Source organism: Penaeus japonicus, unplaced genomic scaffold (assembly GCF_977035675.1).
Source record: "Penaeus japonicus unplaced genomic scaffold, GWHDUDI00000001_assembly GWHDUDI00000012, whole genome shotgun sequence".
Classification (NCBI taxonomy): domain Eukaryota; kingdom Metazoa; phylum Arthropoda; class Malacostraca; order Decapoda; family Penaeidae; genus Penaeus; species Penaeus japonicus.
This window is the reverse complement of record NW_028234414.1, coordinates 36,900,804-36,923,303: the sequence shown is the minus strand read 5'-3', so window position 1 is coordinate 36,923,303 and position 22,500 is coordinate 36,900,804. Positions and strand designations below refer to the sequence as shown.

General features: G+C 47.0%; 2 protein-coding genes across 6 annotated transcripts in view; one reads left to right on the top strand and one right to left on the bottom strand.

The window, feature by feature from the left end:
- The window catches only part of LOC122262332 (uncharacterized), a 135,766-nt gene extending 114,210 nt beyond the window's left edge, over positions 1-21,556 (top strand). For 2 of the 5 annotated variants that reach the window (XM_086542770.1, XM_043030332.2), the window contains exons 3-6: positions 247-296; positions 16,101-17,323; positions 17,484-17,602; positions 17,921-21,556. In XM_086542770.1, the coding sequence (XP_086398896.1) occupies positions 16,102-17,323; positions 17,484-17,602; positions 17,921-19,060 (2,481 nt within the window). In that variant the 5' untranslated portion in view covers positions 247-296; position 16,101 and the 3' untranslated portion in view covers positions 19,061-21,556. Of the gene's footprint in view, positions 1-246; positions 297-16,097; positions 17,324-17,483; positions 17,603-17,920 lie in introns of all 5 variants that reach the window. The other 3 variants (XM_086542771.1, XM_043030334.2, XM_086542772.1) reach the window with 2 other exon arrangements.
- Positions 21,557-21,814: 258 nt separating this feature from the next.
- The window catches only part of LOC122262335 (uncharacterized), a 7,413-nt gene continuing 6,727 nt past the window's right edge, over positions 21,815-22,500 (bottom strand). Inside the window, exon 7 of the mRNA XM_043030338.2 lies at positions 21,815-22,399. Within this exon, the coding sequence (XP_042886272.1) occupies positions 22,310-22,399 (90 nt within the window). The 3' untranslated portion in view covers positions 21,815-22,309. The remainder of the gene's footprint in view (positions 22,400-22,500) is intronic.

The window sequence follows — 22,500 nt, the reverse complement described above, 5'->3', positions numbered from 1 at the left end:
CGATTTTCGTTTTCGTTAACCAACCGGACAAAGAAGGAAGGAAGCAAGGAAGGAAGGAAGGAAGGAAGCAAGGAAGACAAACAAACCGCAAAAGGATTGTTCGATTGTTTGAAAGTCACGGATTGCGGTTGCTACATTTCCCACTTGTTGACGTAACGATGCGGAATGCTTGCAAGACAATGTTGACGTAATGGTGTAGTTGAAGCGTGAGATTTTACCTTCGTTTTTTTTCTCTTTTTATTGCAGACGGTGTTGGCGAACGATTACCCAGCGGAAGGCAGTGTGTCTGCGGACAGGTTAGTGGGATTGTGTTGTTGTATCGCATTTTCTGTTTGTGTGTGTGTGTGTGTGTGTGTGTGTGAGAGAGAGTCTGAGACAGAGACAGAAACAGAGACAGAAACAGAAACAAATATGGGAGAAAAAGAGAGATAAGAAGAAGAAAGACATTAAGTGAGGAAGAGAGTGAGTGAAGCAGGTGCATGCGGAGGTAAAGCAAGCGACGCCCGCATCCCCCCATCCCCCTCCCCCTCCCCCCTCAATCTTTTCCACAGGAAGCGAAGGTGTCAAATGCAGCAAACGCCTTGAGTTGAGGTCGAAGATGAGTACGAGTGTGACGGAGGCAATTGCACGATTTGTTGCACTAACCCCCCCCCCCCAGTCTCCCGGGGACCCTCAGCGCGTCCGTCAAACAAGTGTTATATATAACCTTCAGCGTTGACAGGCGTTATTGCGACACAAGATTTGTGGCCAGGTCTGGCGTGCGTGTATATGTGGGTACATATATTACGACTTTCCCGCGGACTCACTGAGGCAAATGCTTGGACTCATGTGTGACACCCTCTTCACAGGCATCCTTAGTCTACCTCTCTCTCTCTCTCTCTCTCTCTCTCTCTCTCTCTCTCTCTCTCTCTCTCTCTCTCTCTCTCTCTCTCTCTCTCTCCCTCTCTCTCTCTCTCCCCCTCTCTCTCTCTCCCCTCTCTCTCTCCCTCCCCCTCCTCCCTCCTCTCTCTCCTCTCTCTCCTCCCTCCTCTTCTCTCTCTCCTCCCTCTCTCCTCCTCTCCTCCTCTTCTCCTCTCCCTCTCCCCTCTCCTCTCTCTTCTCCCCTCCCTTCCCTCCCCTCTCTCCTTCCTCCTCCCCCTCTCTCTCTCTCTCTCTCTCTCTCTCCTCTCTCTCTCTCTCCCCTCTCTCCCTCTCCTCTCTCTCTCTCTTTCCTCTCTCTCTCTCTCTCTCTCTCTCTCTCTCTCTCCTTTCTCTCTCTCTCTGTCCTCTCTCTCTCTCTCTCTGTCTCTCCTCTCTCCTCTCTCTCTCTCCTCTCCTCTCCCCTCCTCTCTTCTCTTCTCCCCTCCCTCTCCCTCCTCCCTTCCCCTCTCTCTCTCCCTCCCTCTCCCCCTCCTATCCCTCCCCCCTCCCTCTCCCTCTCCCTCTCCCTCTCCCTCTCCCTCTCCCTCTCTCCCCATCCTCCCTCCCCCTTCCCCCTTCCCCCTTCCACCACCTCTTCTGCCCCCTCCCCCTCCTCCTCCTCCCCCTCCCCCCTCCTCCCCCCCTCCCCTCCCCCTCCTCCCTCCCCCTCCCCCTCCCCCTCCTTCCCCTCTCTCCCCCCTCTCTCCTCCCCCTATCCCCCCTCTTTCTCCCAGGACCTTAAGTACGAGATCCTCCATGAGTGAAGGCGATGAAGCAAGAGCCCAGCGTAACCCAGCAACAGGCTTCTTGCAACCTCTCTCCCTATCTCGCTGCTCAGTCCCCCCTTTTTATTTTATTTTTTATTTTTTTTTCTTGCTCTTCCCTTATTTCAATTCGGTTGTTTGTTGTTGGTGTTGTTGGTGGTGTTGTTTCGTTCTTTCTTTGTTTGTTTATTTTGTGATTTTTTTTTTCGTTTTTCGTTTTTTGGCATGTTTTCTCTCTCTCTCTCTCTCTCTCTCTCTCTCTCTCTCTCTCTCTCTCTCTCTCTCTCTCTCTCTCTCCTCGATGTCTTCCCTCCATTCTTCTCCTCCTTCCCGTTTTGCTCCTCCTGTTTTCTTTTGCTTTGTCCGTTTCACTCTTCACTATTTCTTCTTTCTCCTTTAATTCTTTCTCCCTCTTCGCCTTCCCTCCATTTTCCCATTCTCCATCTCCCCACCTCTCTATCTATCTATCTATCTGTCTCTATCTCTCCATCTTTCTATCTCTCTCTGTCTCGCTCTCTTTCTCTCCTCTCCCTTCCCCTCTCTCTCTCCCTCACCCTCTCCCTCACCCTCACCCTCTCCATTTTCCACTCTTTATCCTTGGTTTTGTTAGTTCCTCTCTACCCATCTACCCACTCCCAATACGTCTCTCTCCTCTCCCTTCTCTCCTCTCCCTTCTCCCCTCTCCCGTCTCTTCTCCCACTCCCCACCCCCTCTTTACCCTTTTCACCCCCCCCCCACAAACACCCTTACCCCCCTACTCCCTTCTACACACGTCAAGGTGACACAGCATCGTTGTTGTGGGCGTGGGCGTGTACCGTAACCCGCTGACCTTCCCCCCGGTGTGTGTACCTTTGGACAAGGGCGAGTTCTTGCCGGCGCGTCACACACAACCCCCGGAGGTTTTGAGGTTGCTCTTTTTTAGCTTTTTTTCCGAGTTTTGGGTTTTCATTCAAGGTTGTGTTGTGGTGGTGGTGGTGGATGCCGCTATGTTGATTGGTGATTTTTTGTTTTTTTGGTTGTTGTTTGGTTCCTGTTGTTTTTGTTGTGGTGTGAGTTATTGTTGGTAGTGGTAGTGATGGCAGTATCATTGTTATTGTTGTTGTTATTATTGTTTTTTTGTTTTTATCGTTTTTTTTTTTAGATATTGGTGTTATCATAGTTATTGTTCAGTTATAGTTTTTATTGTAAGATTTTATTGATCTCGTTGATTGTCATCTTGTCGCTGCCCTGCATTGTGTAAAATGTTTATATGTTAAGCGGAAGATTTTATAAAGCTTTAAAAAAAGACGGGACTCGTTCCTAAACGCGAAACTTTAACCGTCTGAATTATGTAACAAAAAATCACCAAAAAATTACCCACAAATTTCACTTCACTTCGCCACAATTCACTTTAAAAAGAAGCTTTTGTGATGGCACAGTTGAGTTTAGTTGGCTCTAATGGCAGGGCCGGGGGGCGTAGGGGAGGAGGGAGGTGGCGTCCTCAGGTGGGCGTGGCGACTCTTACTCATCCTGGATTTGTACTGCCGGAGGTGTCCCCGCGTCAGGCGCCCACGGGCAGCGCCGGGCCAGACAAGTGGGGGGAATCGGTGGCCTGTTTTTATGCGGTTTATCCACTCTTTTGGTGTGTGTGTGTGCGTGTGTGTGTGTGTGTGTGTGTGTGTGTGTGTGTGTGTGTGTGTGTGTGTGTGTGTGTGTGTGTGTGTGTGTGTGTGTGTGTGTGTGAGCGTGTGCGTGTATGTGTATGTGTATGTGTATGAGTATATTCATCAATGTGTGTGCCAACAGGATTAGATAATCGACATGATTTTCACTTTAGCGTCCTTATAAACTCACATGATTACCTCAGCCTATGAGATTCCCATCACTTACCGTAAGTGGCCTTTCCTGAACAACACTTACGACGTCCCGAGCAGACCGTAAACCAGCCCCCACTTTCTCACTCCCGGAGGACCGCTGGCGCCTCTCCTACCGCGGGCTCTCCCTCGCGGATGCCTCGAGCGTGTCCGTCGGCGCCTGTAGCTCAGCCCTCGAGATTAATGAATGAAGGGACTCGCACTCGCACTCGCACTCGCACTCGCACTCGCTTTCACTTTAAAAATACGACACTTTCCCGGAGATTGGCGCCGACGAGAAGGGCGGGGAGCGCGGGGGGGAGATGTGACGAGCAGCGAGAAGAAGCGCTGGAGAGAAAGCGACAGCTCCGTAAATCATGGCGAAAGAAAACAAGGAAGCATTTTGATGGAACTCCCGCGTGTCCGACCCGTGTGCGTGCTGGGGGACTTGTTTTCTTGTTTTGTTTGTTTTTTCGTTTTTTGTTTGGAGTTTAGGTCTGTATGTCTGTTTGTGGTATTTTTATTTCTCCTCCTCCTTCCTCTTCCTCTCTCTCCTTCTCTTGTTCTTCCTCCTCCTCCTCCTCCTCCTCCTTCTTCCGCCTCCTGGATTTGCTCCGGCAATTTCTGGCATTCGGGAGGTGTTTTAACTAGACAATTTTTTCCCTCTGGCGGAGTCCCTCGGCTCGAACCCCTTTCCGAGGTATATGGCTTGTCTGGTACTTTGCTCGAGGGCGACGGAACACGGACCCTGTGCTTATTTCGTGTATGGAGGGTATATTTTATTACTTTTCTCTCTCTCTCTCTCTCTCTTTCTCTCTCTCTCTCTCTCTCTCTCTCTCTCTCTCTCTCTCTCTCTCTCTCTCTCTCTCTCTCTCTCTCTCTCTCTCTCTCTCCTCTCTCTCTCCTTCTCCTTCTCTCTCTCTCTCCTTCTCTCTCTTTTCTCTCTCCTCAAGTCCTTCGCTCCTCTCTCCCCTCTCTCTCTCTCTCTCTCTCTCTCTCTCTCTCTCTCTCTCTCTCTCTCTCTCTCTCTCTCTCTCTCTCTCTCTCTCTTTTCTCTCTCTCTTTTCTCTCTCTCTTTTCTCTCTCCTCAAGTCCTTCGCTCCTTATGGCGCTGTTGACTTCGGCGCTTTTAGTTTATTTGGATTAGCGCGGATTCCTGGCTGGCATTTAGACCTGACAAGTATTACCTCGAGGATTGAGGTAGATCTGGGATAATGTTGCAACCTTGTCCCTGAAGGCCGCGATAAGATGTGGTAAGTGGCGTTGATGTTGAGAGTGCAAACACCAGTGCAACCTGGCCGTGTCCGCCCGGCGCCGCCTGTCAGCCGAAGGAATGCGCGGCGGCCGAGCGACATTGAGCCGTCCGTCAGGCCAGCGACAGCGACAGCCAGACAGCCTCGTCAGCTGTCCAAGGTGCCTGGCGAAAGGGCTCTCATCGTTGGGACTCGAGTCGCCAAATACATCGGTTTTCGTCTCCCGTTTTCGGTAACGGCGCGCAAGATTTTTTTGGTTCAGGCGGAAATTATCGTCTTTTCTTTTCGATTTATCCCCGGGTTTAGGAAGTAAGGCCGCCGGCCGCCCGTAACGCAAGACCTAACTGACGAAGAGGAGGTCTGACAGGAGACAGGGATCAGTCAGAACACGTTCTTGTCCCTACCAGTGTTACGTAATCCCAAGAGATAGCGCCTTCAACGCCGTGCGCTATATGCTTTATTGAGAATACGAAGGGTCACTGTGGTTGCGGAGAGAAGACATGGCTTTATATGAAGAAGGATTTATGGAGTTAGAGGAACATGTTTATGAATATCTCACTCAGGTTTAGACTCGCTTGACTGTCTAGAAGTTGGTTGTTGCATCTTGGCCAACGGCTTGCATCCTCTTTTGACTTTGTGCATTTGCGTTTTCATTTCACGGGAGTTATTGCTTCTTCTGTTACATCGTTGTTTGAGAGGTTACTGGTTACCTCTTAAAAGTTTCGTTTTGCCTTAGCGATGTTTGACAGCCTGCTTGAGAAGCATACCTGAAGCACAGCCTAAATTCTCGACCCTCGACCTATTCCTCCCTCTGACCTGTGCTTTTTTTGTGTAGGCCGCTTTCATTTTCGTGATCACGTGTTCCTGTAACCCTTAATCACATACATACGCAGGGAATGAAAGAGAGAGAGAGGGAGAGAGAGGCAGATTTTGCTTAGAGTAGAGAGAGTCTTCTAGTACCTCCTCCTCCCTTGCCAAGGAGAAGACTCGGTTTCACTCTGAATCCTATGGGAGGAAACACTCATTCCCGTGTGTGTGTGTGTGTGTGTGTGTGTGTGTGTGTGTGTGTGTGTGTGTGTGTGTGTGTGTGTGTGTGTGTGTGCGTGTGTGTGTGTGTGTGTGCGCGTGTGCGCGTGCGTGTGTGTTTTGGGTCGCGGTCTCCTTTAGATCCTTGACTGTCGCGTAGTGTCGTATCTTTATTCTCATACGATGAGCCTTTTTGATACCCGTGATTTCTCTCGCTGGTGTGAATCTCGGCCATGTGAAATTATGACACGACTTCTCCCATATTTAGACTATCGCATCACGTATCCCTTTCGAGGCGTCACATCTGCAGTGCAAGTGCCATGCAGACGCTTTCCGCCGCGGCATTGACACATCAGACTCGAACCATGTGCCAAGCATGGGTGCTCCTCGTGGCATCTCCATCGCATGAGAGCTTCGAGCGGCGGACGAATCCGGTCAAGGTTGCGAGAGGTCAGTGCAGTGCATTTCCATTTCCTCATCCTCGCCTAAGGACGATGACTTAACTCCTCCGTCCGCGCCCGCCCGCCCAACCGCCCGCCCAACCGCCCGTCCCTCGCTCTGTCAGGATAATCGCCCACCAAGCCTAGTCGCACGCCAGCGCCATCTCCATCTTAGCAACCAGGCGACTGGGTCAAGGTCGAGCAAGGACTCTCTATGCAGAGTACGTAGTCCCCGCGCGGGGGCAGGGTCAACGTGTCCCTGGTGACCTTCCTCCTTTCTCTGTCCTCTCCTTACCCCCTCCCTTCCCCGGGGGTGACACTCCTTTCTCTCTCTCTCTCTCTCTCTCTCTCTCTCTCTCTCTCTCTCTCTCTCTCTCTCTCTCTCTCTCTCTCTCTCTCTCTCTCTCTCTCTCTCTCTCTCTCTTTCTCTCTCTCTCTCTCTCTTTCTCTCTTTTATCTTTCTATTTCTCTCTCTCCCTCCATCTCCCTCCCTCCCTCTTCCTCTCTCTCCATCTCCTCCCAGCTGACTTTCCCGCTTTTTCCTTTTTCTGTTCTTCTCTCCCCTCCCTGGTGACCCTCTCACATCCTCTCTCCCCCTCTTCTCCTCCCCATCCCCTTCTCCCCTCTCCTCCCCTCCTCCTTCCCCTCCTCTTTCCTCCCCTCCTCCTCTTTCCTCCCCTGCCCTCCTCTTTCCTCCCCCCGCCATCCCCTCCGCCCACACTGCAGCCTTCCTCACGTCGTGGCGACCCCCAACACCAGCGTCTGTGTTGACACAACTAATCACTTGACTGCGCCAGGTTTAGGGGGAGATTTTGTGCCGCGCTCTTGTGCCTTTTTGCCCCCCGTCGTGTTTGCATGTGTGACGCCTTGCTCCTCCTGTGCGCAACGATCGTCCTTACGTAACTGGTGTTGTGACGATCCATGCGCGGCCCCGTCCCCATCCTTGAGGGTATTTCGATAGCTTTATTACGATCCGATTGTCGATGGTGATTTGATATCATGACGAAACGGATGATTTGAAAATAAAGCTGTATAAAAAAAAAGGGAAATCGATTGCTACCGAAAGCCAAATCAGGGGACATATGCAATGGCCATCAGAATCGATCAACATGAAGCGAATTGATATAACGAGATTAGCCTCGATGCATCTGTTGCGCAATCACTGGTCTCGTTTTTCCCGAAATTCGATGGCGGTTTTTGCAAGATTTTTAAAAGATGGTATTTTACTTATTTTTTTATTTCGTTGTATTTTTCTTTCGAGGCGAAGATGCACTGGATATGTTGGTCTCGATAGTTATTTGATGATTAGTTTGTTGGTGATGATCATTTGTTGAAATTCATCACTAAGCGCTCATCAAGTGCACCTTCGCCGCGATAAAAGAAAATTATCATATAAATGTTATCATCATCATCGCCATCGTCGTCATCATCATCATCATCATCATCATCATCATCATCATCATCATCATTATTATCATCATCATCAATCATCATCATCATCATTATTATCATCATCATCATCATCATCAATCATCACCACCACCATCATACCTATTTGTTTGTGATGATCCTAATAACTGATTACCCTCCACTCACTCAGAATAGACGAATAGAATATAAAATCTGAATAAAAGGGATAATAAAGAACAAGAAGAAGAAAACAAGAATAAGGGGGAGTGAGGAGGGGAGGGGGAGGGGAGGGGGGAGGGAGCTCCTAGCATCAGGATGTACATATTTGACACTTCCTGTTGTGAACAATTACATTTTTAACCTCCGCATAAAAAGCAGTGCGCTGGGTCGTGCATTGCTGTAGGCTCGATGCTGTGCTAGTGCCTCCCCTCCCCTCCTCGTCCACCCCCAAACCCACCCCCACCCCACCCCCCTAAGTATTCCCCTCCCCCACCCTCTAGTCACCCCCCCCCCACCCTCTAGTCACCCACCCCCACCTTCTAGTCACACTCCCTCCCCCCCCTCACCTAGTTACCCTCTCTCCTCCCCACCTTCTTGCCACCCCCTCCCCCTCCCCCTCCCCCTCCCCCACCTTCTGGTAGCCCTTCACTCCACATTCTAGTACCCCCTCCCCCTCCCCCCCCTTCCCATCCCCTCCCCCTCCTACCACCTCATCCTGCCCCGCCCGTACCTTACAAGGCCAGACGGGACTCGCTTGCTATGGGGATTGGCAGCGGAGGGATTGGGATTGGGATGGGCGGGGGGGGGGGGGAGTGGGGGATCGGGAGATTGGGAGGATAGGAATAAGGATGAGGATGAAGAGTTGGGGTGGAGAGGGTGTGAGGGGGGAGGGGTAGGTGTGAGGATAGGAATGAGGATAAGGAGGAGGAGGGAGAGAGATGGAGAGAGGAATAAAGATAAGGGAGATGAATAGTTGAATGAGGTCGAGGATGAGGGAGATGGAGAGAGGAAGGAGGATGAAGTATGAGAATTGACGGAAGAGGAGGAGGAGGAGGAGGAGTAGGAGTAGGGATATGAAGAGAAGAAGGAAGATGAAGTAGAGGATTGACATATTATTATCACAAGCGTCGTTATTTACGCGGAAACGATGATGATGATGATGATGATGATGATGATGACGACGATGGCGATGATGATGATGATGATGATGATGATGACGACGATGGCGATGATGATGATGATAGAGGTGGAGGGATGGGGGGGGGGTTGGAAGAAAGGACACCAGAGGACGGACACCATTGGAGGAGGCAAGCGTTTCCGCGTAAATAACGACGCCTGTGATAATACTGGCAATCAGGATAAGAGCGGTTGATAATACTGGTTGATGGCGACCACACGAAGGGTGAGGATTGTGGCTCGTTGTTATTATCGTTTCTTTCTCTTCCCTTTATCTTTGCTCTTGATGATTCATTGATCTATGTGTCAATCAATAACGGGGGTAATTAGAAGGAGGAGGATAATAATGATAATTAGAAGGAGGAGGAAAATGACGATAATTAGGAGGAGGAGGAGAGTCACGATAAGAAGATAATAATTCCAGGGAGTGATAAGGATGCGATGAATGATTATTGTCGAAGGAAAATGGGTCAAGGGATTTTATGGATTGTGAAGAGGGAGAGGAAGAGGGAGGAGAAAGAGTGAGTCAAAATAAAGAAAGAGAAAAAGAGAGAATTCTCAGCAAAACCAACCAAGAGACACAGACAGAGAGCAAAAGAAGAGATTGCTGAATACCTCCCCCACCCCCACCTTTACCCCTACCTCTACCCCCACCTCTACCCCCCCTCCCCCTCCGCCATTGTCTCTCGGCATGAGGACCAGGCAGGCGTGCCTTCGCCGCCCATAAATCCCGCCCGGAGAGACGTGGGCAGCGGACGTGACAGGGATGCTGCTTGGATTCGCCTTATCAGTAGCTCGGCTCCGGCAAGCAAGGCTGGGCTCAGGCGGCCAATTAGTTCTGGCTTCCCGTGACAGTGTTTATTGTTTTTTGGGGGGTGGGGTGGGGGTGGGAGGGATGGTGAAGGTGATGGGGAGGGGGGGCGGGGGCGGGAGGGGGCATACCGGACGCCGTGCGGCGCTCTAGCGATACTCTTTTTTTGTGATTATTGTTGTTGTTCTTGTTATTCTTGTTGTTATTATCATCATCATCACCCTTCTTCTCCTTCTCCTCCTCCTTCTTTCTTCTACTATCTTCTTCTTCTCCTTCTTTCTTGTACCATCTTCTTTCTTCTTCTACTATCATCTTCTTTCTTCTCCATCATCATCTTTGTCTCCTTTTCATTCTCACTCACATTATTCTTCTCGCCAAAAATAGCTGACCAAATAACCCGTTCATCCGATCATGAAATTCACTGCCGTCGCACGAAGACAACCTTATCACATCGAAAATATAGACTATCGTCATATCAGCTGACCGCCAAACGCATGAAAATGATGCACAAACATAGCATTGCGATACCACTGCCCAGAATACCGGTAAGACAATCACACGAGATAAGCGTGCAAGCATGAAAACAAAGTCTCCTGCAGTAGATCACGCGCTCAAGGCCGAATGAGAAGAAACATGAGCGATTTTCGAGAAGTGTTGAGCATGTGTCTGGATTACACACATGGCGGGAGATGTATGAGGTGCTTGATGTACGTGAGTGCGATCGAAGGGCATACATAGTCCGGGGGTGGGGCTGGGGTGGGGTGGGGGTTTGGTGGGTGGGGGTAGGGTGGGGTGGTTTGGTGGTGTGGGGTGGGGGTAGGGTGGGGTGGTTTGGTGGTGTGGGGTGGGGGTAGGGTGGTGTGGGGTGGGGGGGAGAGTGTGATGTACGTGGCAGAATTCAGTGAATAAATACGATTTGCTTTATGGACGTTAGTGTGTGATGAAAGTCATAGCCATGGGGAAAAAATGGGACAAAATTCAGTGAATAAGATGTTAATGTGAGATAGGAGGAAAAAAAACATAATCGCGGAAAAAAACGTGATGTACGAGGCAGAATTCAGTGAATAAGATGTGATGTATGTACATTAGTATCAGATTGATAAAACTATATATATATAATCGGGGGAAAACCGCCACGCAAGAAGCAGAATTCGGTGAATGAGATATGATTCATGTACATTAGTATGAGATAAAATCATAACAAAGCAAAACAAAAACATAATACATGGGAGACAGGATCCAGTGAATGATGCAGAACTGGCCGGCTCTTGTCTGTCCTTGGACCTCGATGGCGACAGCCGAGCGAAACCATTCGAGGACCGGAAGCGCTGCTCTTTGTGCTCGAGAGTGATCGTGCCGGCCCGGAAATAATCACGCCGAAATTGGGACACATTTACTTCTACTCTTGACCCGCTCTTCCATCCTCCTCCTCCTCCTCCTCCTCCTCCTCCTTTCTCTTCGTCCCCTTCTTCTTTTTTCTTCTTCTTGCTCCACTACTTCTTTTTCCTTTTTCTTTCCTCCTCCTCCTCCTCCTCCTTTCTCTTCGTCCCCTTCTTCTTTTTCTTCTTCTTGCTCCACCTCTTCTTTTTTCCTTTTTCTTTCCTCCTACTCCTACAACTCTCCCTCGCCTTTCTTCTTCTTTTCTTCTTTTTCTCTTCCTCCTCCTCCCGCTCTTCATCCCCTTCCCCCTCCCCCCCCTCCCCCTCCCTCTCCCTCTCCCTCTCCTAAAGTGTCAGTCCTACGATTTTTGTCCGAGTTGTGGTGTGCGTGTGCGAAGGTTATGCATGTCTTCGTACATTTTCATAATAGGTCTTGTCGCCGTTAGCACCACCTTTCTGGTTCTGATACCACTACTGGTACCACTTACTCCCTACCCCCTACCCCCTACCACCTACCACCCCGGCACGACCTTGCGTTTCCCTTCCTCGGAATTCGACAAAGAAGGGGAGGATAAAACATATTAATGTCTCACTCCCCTCTGATGAATGTAGGCTTACTGCCCACACATATCACTGTGCATGTCGCCCCCCCCCTCTCTTAGCCTCATTCACACACACACACACACACACACACACACACACACACACACACACACACACACACACACACACACACACACACACACACACACACACACACACACACACACACACACACACACACACACACTGCATAAATCAAGAGCGAAAGAAACTTACAAATTGCGTATTAGTTGCATCAACAACGAGTGTCAAAACAGAGGGAGATTTGGCGTCGGCGCGGCAAAGGGGTCGGCTGGACCTCGTCACGCGCTTTCATTCATAAATGCGTGTTAATGTAACACCCGCGAGGGGATCTTTGCTCCTCTTCCTCTTACTCTTCTCCTCCTCCTCTACCTCCTATTCTTCCTCCTTCTATTCTTCCTCCCCCTTTCCCTCCTCATCCTGTTATTCCTCCTCTTCTTCTACCTATTTCTCCTATTCCTCCTCTTCTTCCTCCCCCTGCCATTCCCTCGTCTCTTCTTAATCTTCTTCCTCCTCCTCCTCTTCATCTTCTTCTTCCTCCTCCTCCTCTTCCTCTTTCTCCTCCTCCTCCTCTTCCTCTTTCTCCACCTCCCCCTCCTCCCCTTCCTCCTCTTCCTCCTCCTTGCTCGAATAGAGTGTTATGCTTACACTCTCTCGCCCTGTTCCAAGGGTCTAGCTTCCTCCGGTATTCACCCTGTATCGTAACGTAGCAACGGGAGTGTCATAGACAGACACGCCACAGGTCACGGGGGAAAGGGGAGAGGGGGAGGGGGGATGGGAGGGGGAAGGGGTGTTTGTCTTCAGCGCCTCTGTGAGTGATGCTTGACAACTGTACTTTTTTTATATCTTGATTTTTTTTTTACACTCCCTTTTTTCTGTTTCGTTTTTTCACTTCTTCTTCTTCTCCTTCTCCTCTTCGATGTTTGTGTCTTAACTGCCTCAGTCTGGGTGACAGGTTGATGTGTGCGGCAGCGATGGGACTTGCCAGTTGTTGACTAGAGTTTCCTTGTCACAACAGTCTTCCATCCCGAGGGGGAGAAGGGGGGAGGAGGGGAGGGGGAAAGGGGAGAAGGGGAGAAGGGGAAGGGGTCGGGAAGGTCAATCACCTCAATGAATCTTCCTTTCTTTTCTTTTCTTTTTTTAATTTGGCTTGTTAGCTGTTTATTGATACTGATATGGGTTATCGATATGGGTTATCTGTCGCGCGTGATTCGCTTGCAGAAACTTCGTGAGATTGGTGTGGTTTGTCGATTAGATAAGGGGGAAGATTGAAGTGATTGTGCTTTTCGGTGGAGTGGTCTTTATTAGAGGGAGGGAGAGATATATAGAGCTAGATATATATATATATATATATATATATATATAAAGAGAGAGAGAGAGATAGCTGTGTGTGTGTGTGTGTGTGTGTGTGTATGTATGTATATGCATATGCATATGCATATGCATATGCATATGCATATGTATATGTATATGTATATATATATATATATATATATATATATATATATATATATATGTGAGAGAGAGAGAGAAAAAAAAAAGCTATTTAATGATTTCTAAATCAGTGACTAACGCTTTTTTCTTTTACTCTTACGCCTTGATACATTAACTTTGAATTTGAATCTTTCTCAACTTTGTTCGAACTCAACTCAACATGTGAAGATTCAGTGATTGCGATCTTGCTGCATATCAAATCAGCAGTATCAATATCATCATCATTATCATAATTCTCCTCCTCCTCCCTCTTTTTTCTCCTCTCTCTCTCTCTCTCTCTCTCCCTCTCTCTCTCTCTCTCTCTCTCTCTCTCTCCCCCCCCTCCCTCCCTCCCTCTCTCTCCCTCCCTCCCTCCCTCCCTCCCTTCCTCCCTCCCTCCCTTCCTTCCTCCCTTCCTCCTCCTCCTCCCCCTCCTCTTCCTCCCCCTCTCTGGCCCCACCATCATCAACATTATCATCATTATCATTATTTTTACTCTTATTATTGTTGTCATTGCTTCTGTTTTTTTTTTCTTTCTTTCTTCCTTTCACTCGCTGATCGATCAATAGGCCCTTGAAGTGGCCCTCGATTAAGTTGAAGTGTCAGAGGATGGCCTTCGTTGTGTATTGGGATTCAGTGAAGCAATAGTTGATGTTGCTAATTTGCACATTGTCATCTTGAGCTTCACTTAAAATTCTCGTTTTTTTGTGAGTGTGTGTGTGTGTGTGTAAGTAATTTTTTTTTTCCCTTGGATCGAGATGATGTTTCTTCACTTCCCCTTCCCGTCCCCCTCCCCCCCTCTTACCTCCCTTCCCATTCCCTCCTCTCTCTTACCCTTCCCTTTCTTTCCATTCCCCACCCCTCCCGTCCCCGCCCTTCACTTCCCCTTCCTTATTCTTTCCCCCCCCCTCCCCTCCCCTTCTCCCTCCCCTTCCCCTCCCCTTCCTTTCTCCCTCCCCTCCCCTTCTCCCTCCCCTCCCCCCTCCCCTCCCCTTCTCCCTCCCCTCCCCTCCCCTCCCTTTCCCTCCCCTCCCCTTCTCCCCCCCCTCCCCTCTCTTCCCCCGAAGCCGGCGAGTGAGGGGGCGTTTAAGGAATGTGTTTACGCAGTCCCCCGGCGTACGTGTAAAAAAAAAAAAAAAAAGAAGCGCGCCTGTCTGTCCCCGCAATGAAGGATGGCGTCGGCGATGTGCGCGCGTGTGTGACTCTCCCTCCTTCCGCCTTGTCTATATCTCTGTCCGTCGTTCGTGTTCTCCTGGGCGTTCGATCCTCGTTCGTGTTCTTCTGGCCGTTCGATCCTCGTTCGTGTTCTTCTGGCCGTTCGATCCTCGTTCGTGTTCTTCTGGCCGTTCGATCCTCGTTCGTGTTCTTCTGGCCGTTCGATCCTCGTTCGTGTTCTCCCGGGCGTTCGATACGCGTCCTTCTTGTTCTTCTGGGTGTTCGTGAGTTGTTCTCGACCTGCGTTCTGCGTTCTTCTGGGCTTTCGTTAGTTGCTCTAGATCTCTGTTCGTGTTCTCCTGGGCGTTCGATACGCGACCTTCTTGTTATTCTGGGCGTCCCTGAGTTGTTCTCAATCTGCGTTCTGCGTTCTTCTGGGCTTTCGTTAGTTGCTCTAGATCTCTGTTCGTGTTCTTCTGGGCGTTCGTTAGTTGCTCTAGATCTCTGTTCGTGTTCTTCTGGGCTTTCGTTAGTTGCTCTAGATCTCTGTTCGTGTTCTTCTGGGCTTTCGTTAGTTGCTCTAGATCTCTGTTCGTGTTCTTCTGTGCGTTCGTGAGCTGATCCAGATCGACGCGTGTGTTATCCCGGTCCTTTATTGTGTTGACCCAGATCGCCCCCGTCTGTTTACCAGCCTTTATTTGTTGTCCTGGACTTCTTGCTTTTTACGTGGGACACCTTTGTGGGCTGAATGATGACGAAGCGGTTTATTATGCATGCTTTATTATAATTTTCTATAGGTAGTGCATGTGAGAATGTCTTTGTGCTTGCGTTTTTTTTCTCTCTCTTCTTTATTATTAGCTCCCATAGAAACGCTTAGAGAGCGTCTGCCTTAACATATAAGAGGTGCAGTGGGTCGTTCGCCATTCGCACACGATCGAAGGCGGATCGGGGATGTCTCCTCCTTCCCCCTCCTCCTCCTCCTCCTCCTCCTCCTCCTCCTCCTAGATAATTTGTAGTGGTTCCCTCCGTAGAGTCAGACGCGCCGTCCGTGATAGATCTCCGACCCCGATCAGAACGGAGGACAATTTTAAATTCAAATGTATGACCTCCTCTGCTCACGCCCCGTGGGTCTCGCTGACTTTCGGTCGGTATCGCTCGCGGCATCGCTTCGATTATTGAAGCGGGTCGAGGGCGAACGCTGATTTATGGGACGTGGATGAAAATATGGTAATGGGTGGTGAACGTGGCGCCCACGCGGTCGGCGGGCGGTGTAGGGCGATGGGCGGCTAAGTGCCGTCCTCGGCGGGGTTAGCATTGAGGTTATCGTTATATTAACATCTCGAAGATTTCTTTTGAACTTGCCGTACCTCACTCTCGTTATCTCCTTAATTTGGCTCTTATCAGATTTAACGCGTTAAAACTTCTGTTATCGGGAGTATTTCAACGCCGACATTGGCGAGATATTTTTTTTTTTTTATCTCAGGTCCTTGATCTGTTTTCCACATGTACAAACGTTGCTACGTGCATCAGTACCAGATACGGTTCTGTGCCGACATATCCTGCGCTTTTGTGAGCACCATCTCTTCTTTCGCCGTTCTTTTTTATTGTGTGGTTTTGTGCAAAATCATCCGGAGTTTTTTTTTTCTTCTTTTTTTGTCGTGAAACTTTGGCTATTTGACACCAGAGCTGAAAATATTGCTAAATTATGACTTATTTTTAAGTCCATTACTTGGTCTATTTAGATGAAAGTGTGAATGTTTTTGTAGATGGTTAGCCACATATGTTGAGTTAGCAGCTTTAATGTGAATAAGTATGTGCGGCATATACTAATGTTTTTGTTTCTCTTTCTTTCACCAGAATGGCGGTGGCACTTCGAAATCTCGCGTTGGCGACATTGTGGACTCTAAGTGCAGGTGCTGTTCCTCCCGCCGAGCTGCCGGTCGTCATCACCTCGCCCAGCAATGCCGTCACGACGTCGCGTCCGCCCGCGGCAAACAGAGACAGCACTTTCATCAACGCCAGCGAGAGTGCGTCTCTCGCGGGCGGATGGACGTGCCCCCACGTGGGCGGGGTGCTGGGCATCTCGTGCACCTGCGACGTGCCCCACACGGTGCGGTGCCGCGGCCAGGCAGACCGGCCTCAGGACCTGACGCTGCTCACCCAGACCCTGAAGGCGGAGGGCAGCATTTCCCTGCTCGACATGGCCATCCACGGGCTGGGCGAGATCCCCGGAGGCGGCTTCGCGCACATGGAGCTCCTCGGACTCGTCATTACCACGGCGGGCCTGGAGACCTTGCCTGGCGACGCCTTCGCAGGCCTGGAGACCACGCTGGCTGCCCTGGGCTTGCCCAACAACAAGCTCGTGTCCATTCCGGTTGATGCGCTCAAGGTCCTGAAGCACCTGCAGCGCCTGGATCTGAGCGACAACAACATCCAGGAGCTCTCTCCTCACGCCTTCCCGACGCTTCTGCAGTTGCAGAACTTGAACCTGGCCGGCAATGGCCTGCACCTTCTTCACCCGGAGGCGTTCGTGCGTCTCCCGCATCTCGTTTCCCTCGACCTCGCCCGCAACAAGCTGGATGCAGGTCAACTCAACGAGAGGACGTTCAGAGGGCTGCACGCTCTGCAGCGCCTCTCGGTGCAGTCAAATCTCTTGAAAGGTGCTGTAACGTCCTCCCTCATCACGGGTGCAAAAGGCCTCACCTCCCTTGACCTGTCCGACAATGAACTGACCGCTGTCTCCAGAGGTGCTCTCGGGAACTGCCCCAACCTGCAGGACCTCGACCTGTCGCACAACAAGATCGACGTGATTGAAGACCACGCCTTCGCCAACCTGAGCCAGCTGCATCACCTCAAGTTGTCTCATAACCGAGTCGTGGCCGTGTCTGGCTGGTCTCTGGCCCACCTCCCTCGCCTCACGCAGCTCGCCCTCGCCGACAACGCTCTCCGTGCGGTGACCGCCGACTTGGTGCACCAGCTGCCCTCCCTCATCTCCCTGGATTTATCAGCCAATGACATCTCGCTTGTGCAGCCTCACGTGTTCAACTCGACGCCAGCTCTGCAGCATCTCGTTCTTACTGGTAAGAACATATTTCATGTGCATGGAACTTGAAACATGTGCATATTTCCAAAAGCGCTTGAACAGTTTTGGTCGGCATTGCAGTAGCAAATATTATGTAAATGTATGTATATGAATTTATTACTGTAAGAGGATTCAGCATTCGTCATCTCTTTCTGCAGATAACCCCCTTCACTGTGACTGCACGATTGAATGGTTCGTCGAGTGGTTGATTGGCCACACACCAGAGCAGAAGAGTGCAGTTTGTGCTACTCCACCTGCCTTGGAAAATGCTCCTCTGGTAAGTCACGAGTTTCTGGTAACAGTTAACTTTTATGTTCAATATTCTTTTTTCACATGCAAGAGGACAAACTGATGTTTTTTTTATCACACACACACACACACACACACACACACACACACACACACACACACACACACACACACACACACACACACACACACACACACACACACACACACACATTATCATCTTAGATGCTGCCGATAGTTATCACGTTATCTTCTTAGTATTCTAAAATTGGTACATTGCACATTAGCTGTTTACAATTACATGTATTTGTGATACATGACCCTAATACGAATATATCTCCCACAGATCGAACTCAAGAAATCTCAACTGGTTTGCTCAGAAGAAAATTCCTTTCATGATTACTACCATGACTACTATCACGACTACTACCATGACGAGGGGACGGCTGAAGACACGCCTGATATGCGGTTATCGGATGCGGAAATCAGCTTGCAGGTAGCACATTGGATACCCAAGAAAAGTGAAGATTTAAGGTTCACTGATGCTGAGGTACAGGACGATAACCAGCCGAGTGTCGAACTTATCTGGAGGGTCGACGAGCGCGCCATTCCATACTCGTGCGAGGCCGTTTACGTGTATGAGGTGGTGAAAGGAGTGTCCGACTCCCACCAGGTGTTGGCAGAGAAGGTTTCGGCAAACTGTAGCTCGGACAGGACCAGTGACCCTCACCGCGTGGCTGTAACGATTCCTGGGGAAGCGCTTGTACCTGGCGCGACCTACAGGTACTGCCTCATGTTGCTCGAACGGGGCACAGGTGACCAAGAGGCGTTCTTGCCGGGGTGCTCAGAGCCGCTGCTTTTGGCCTCGCCTCCATTCGGCCACACTGAAAATGATATGTCAGTGACTCCGCAGATTACAAGTTTAACTGCCGGAGGAGTCGCTGGCAAATTGGTAGTGCATACACGTGTGGACGGAATCATAGCACCCTGTACTTACACACTTGCTATCATCGCAGGACACAGAGTTGCAGCAACAAGACAGCTCAACTGTTCCGAGGCGAGACACGAATTTCCGACATTAGTGCCCGGAAAATACATAGCTTGTGCCGATCCGGATATTCCGAGCATAACGCACAACTTGAACCACTTAGAACACTACCTCGGCACAGTTTCGAACGTGACCGTGGCGCTCCACCATGCCTTCTCAATCTGCACCCCCACCATCATTGTCGAGCCGTACAAGGAGCAGGTCGTCGGAGGCGAGCCGTTGCTCATACTGCTCTTCACGCTGCCGGGACTCGCGCTCGTGGTCACATTATACGTCATTGCCAGGAGAGTGTGGCGAGGGGGCGGAGTGCCCTGGCGGTGGGACCCACGAGCACAGAAGTCTGGCAAGTATTTCCTCTACACCGGGGAGGTTGCCACGCCATCCCTCAGTCTGGACCCCCTGCCCGCTGAGCCTCCCGAATCCACCACTCCCGTGTAGCCTTCATCTTCATCACTCCTGCATTCTTGTGAAATATTCCCATGTCCCAATCTACATAATTTATTTCTAGTCCTATAATAGTCAAACCCATTCTGCTGAGTAACTGGTTGCACAATACCTGCCAGAGTACTTGTCCTTGTTGTAGTATGGCAGCAGCCGAAGTGCCATGCAAAATTGATTTGGGAATGTGATGTGATGTGGATGTAGGAAGTACATAGTGACATGATATTTAAGCATTTTTCACCAGTGTGCTATTTGCATGATGGAAAAATAGCTTTATATGACAGTTTTATGACAAAAATGTCATTCAAAATATAGCAGTGACATGAGTGCCATATAATAGCAGGCATGGTTTAGAAAAAAAATGATTCGTTTACAAGTCAAAATACAAACTAGTGTCCAATTATTGTGTATTATATATTGAAAGTAATGATGAGTGTTTACAAGAAGAAAAGTTTAACAATCGAATATCTGGATTCTGAATAGACACCAGGTATATTGTTTTAGCTTTAGCACTGGTTCTTAGCTTTAAAAACGTCAGTGTATTAACAGTTTGATCATCACAGAATGTTTTATGATATTCCCTTTAACTAAATACACAATGTACTTACAATATTAACGAAAGATTACTAACACAAGTGTATACTTTTTATGTACATGTGTGAAAAATTCCTCTGCATGTAATTAAGTATACAACTTTAATCTATAAACAGAAACAAAACACATCCTATGCACATGCAAGAACACATATATCAATGCATATACATCCACATTATTTCATAGTTCACCAAACAAAACAAAATTGTTCAATATCAAAAACTTCTGTGTCACTATTATGTCACCTGGAGCATTGACAGTAACCTACGATCAGAAACAATGGGTTAAAAAAAAAAGTTACACCGAGAATAACAGATTTTCATTGTGTTGAAAAGAAGAAAAAAAACTTTATATATCAAAAAAGAACACACCAATTTGTCACTAGGCTTCCTTATGTATGATCTCATGTTCTAGTAACTATTACAAAGAGAGCACATTATGCAGTAGTAAATAGAAACCCTGTACATGTACTTTTGTATCTGAACAGAAATCTTCAAATGTTCACAATGATCAGGTGTTACAATTGTGTAATGTGAAGTATGTTTCAGTTGTGATTTCCTACACACCTCATTCAAGTCTTTTTTTTTCTGTTGGAATCGAGAATGAAGTGATGGGTAATTTTTTTAGAAATGTACATTTGTGCTGAAATCATTTCTTCAACCTCTTTTTTGTTTTATATATTATTATCATTATTTTTAAGGTACTCTAAAACAGTTGCAGACTATGAATCTGTTGCGGAGTTTGTATAGGCAAGCATTGACGATTTTCATGGACTGAAATTGTTTTTAAAATCACTATTTTTAACCAATAGGAAAATTTATAGAGCCAAGACAATATGAGCAGCTTTAAAACTTTTCTTCGGAAACTTCTTTTTATAAATTTCAATGTTCATTTAAATTTTTATTGTGAGAAAGATTCTCCTTGTATATTTTAATTATTCTTTATTCCTGGTTCAGTGTAGTTTATCCCTTAACACATAAATTGAATGTTGATAATTTTACCAGATTTGTTCCACTGAATGAGCACGTACATTTTTTTTTTATCTGTGCGGTTTTAACTAAGCTTTAACGTATATTTTCTTCCTATTCTGTACATAATCATGAAACATTTATCATTATATTTGCATTTCAATATGTTTTAAGCACTATTATAGTGGTAATATATAGCTTTATTTTCATCCTATAATACAGAGCTTTGTAAATACATACTTTTAATTTTAGTTTCATATGCAGTACTTATTGAATTATATTTAATGTCTTCATCAAAACAAAATTATATATATATTTTTTCTTTTTGTTTTGCATCACATTTCATATCCATTCATATATTTGTTATCAAAAAGATTACTCTGTGGAAAGAAATAAGAGTAGCCAAAGAAATAATCTTATAATAGGTAGTTCAGAAAAAGAAATTTGAAAATAAGGAACAAAATCTAAGAAAGAGAGAGAGTTTTGTAAGAAAACTTATTTTCTTCATTGGGTTTGATTTTCTTTTTCTTCATATTCCCTTTAACCTCTAAAAATATATTCATTGAATCTGGAAACTTTAATTATCATCCAGTTAAACTACCTGAAACTTTGATGTTTAATCTTAAGTCTTACATACCCAATTTATATGCAGTCAAAGTTTTTAAAATCCATTAATCATTCTAAAAAAAAATCTTTGCTGCATGTAAGGTAGCTGTTTCTAAAATCAGATGACATCTTTGCAGCATTTACATCTATGGCAATTTTTTTAACAGCGGTGCCCGTGATCCACAAATATTTGCTGAAGTCATTGAAGTACCATTCAAATAGTCATTTGATTGTGCCATATATTGTATTGTGTATATATGTTAATTATATGATTGTAAATAGTGTGCATATTTTTTTTAACATGAATAAAGCCTTTGTTAATAGATTTGTTGTTTCCTACCCCTTAATTAGTGTATAATGTGATATCTGTTTAGCTAAAAGAGCTCGTAATTTACTATATGATATGTAAAAAATAAAATGTAAAAAATAATCTAATTGTTAACTAAAATTTTGATAAAATTAATTTAACTTTTCAATTTTAAGCATTATATCTTCTCCAAGCTTGACTATTGCATATCAGCAATGCTAGAAATATCTATCCTCATATCAGGGCCACGGAGTTGTATGTAATAAAAATAAATTATTAATCTGCAAGTTCAGTTTAATCCAATTACAGAAAGTATGCAAACACCTTCTATGAAATAACAAAGTTGATGTAAATCTTCTACATACCTTAAGAACACTTTAGTGTACAATCTTAATATCAAAGAGTCCATTTCTGATTTGGCCTGAAAGGATTTGCCAAATCTCGAAGTTGACTTTATGGATTAAGAAATGTCAAAGTCTTCAATTACATTTATATGCATATATTGTGGTATATAACATAAATCTGATATATGTATAATCCATTGCAAATGTTAATGAACACCAGAGTTACATTTTCCAATAACTGTTCAAATATTTTCCAAGACATGCAGTGCATTTCAGTTTCGGGCACTATTTTTGTTCATGGAAACCGGGGATGCGACATTTTTCACAAGGCATAATGAGCATGTTTCTGTTATATAGAGGGTTCAGCCACTGATTAGTAAGAGCAACATAAATATCCAGTTATCCTTTGATTATTGTTCAAATTTCTTCACACAGGAGAATTGAAAACGATTATACTCTTGTCCTCAGAAACACTAACAATTTTGCTACTGTCCTGGCTGTACTTGGCACACCATACCTGAAGTATAAAAAAAACAGATATTGGTACATTAGAAAATTATATGCATGACACAAAAGGATGCTTCCCCCTTCTATGTTAGTGACTACAATGATATGAAT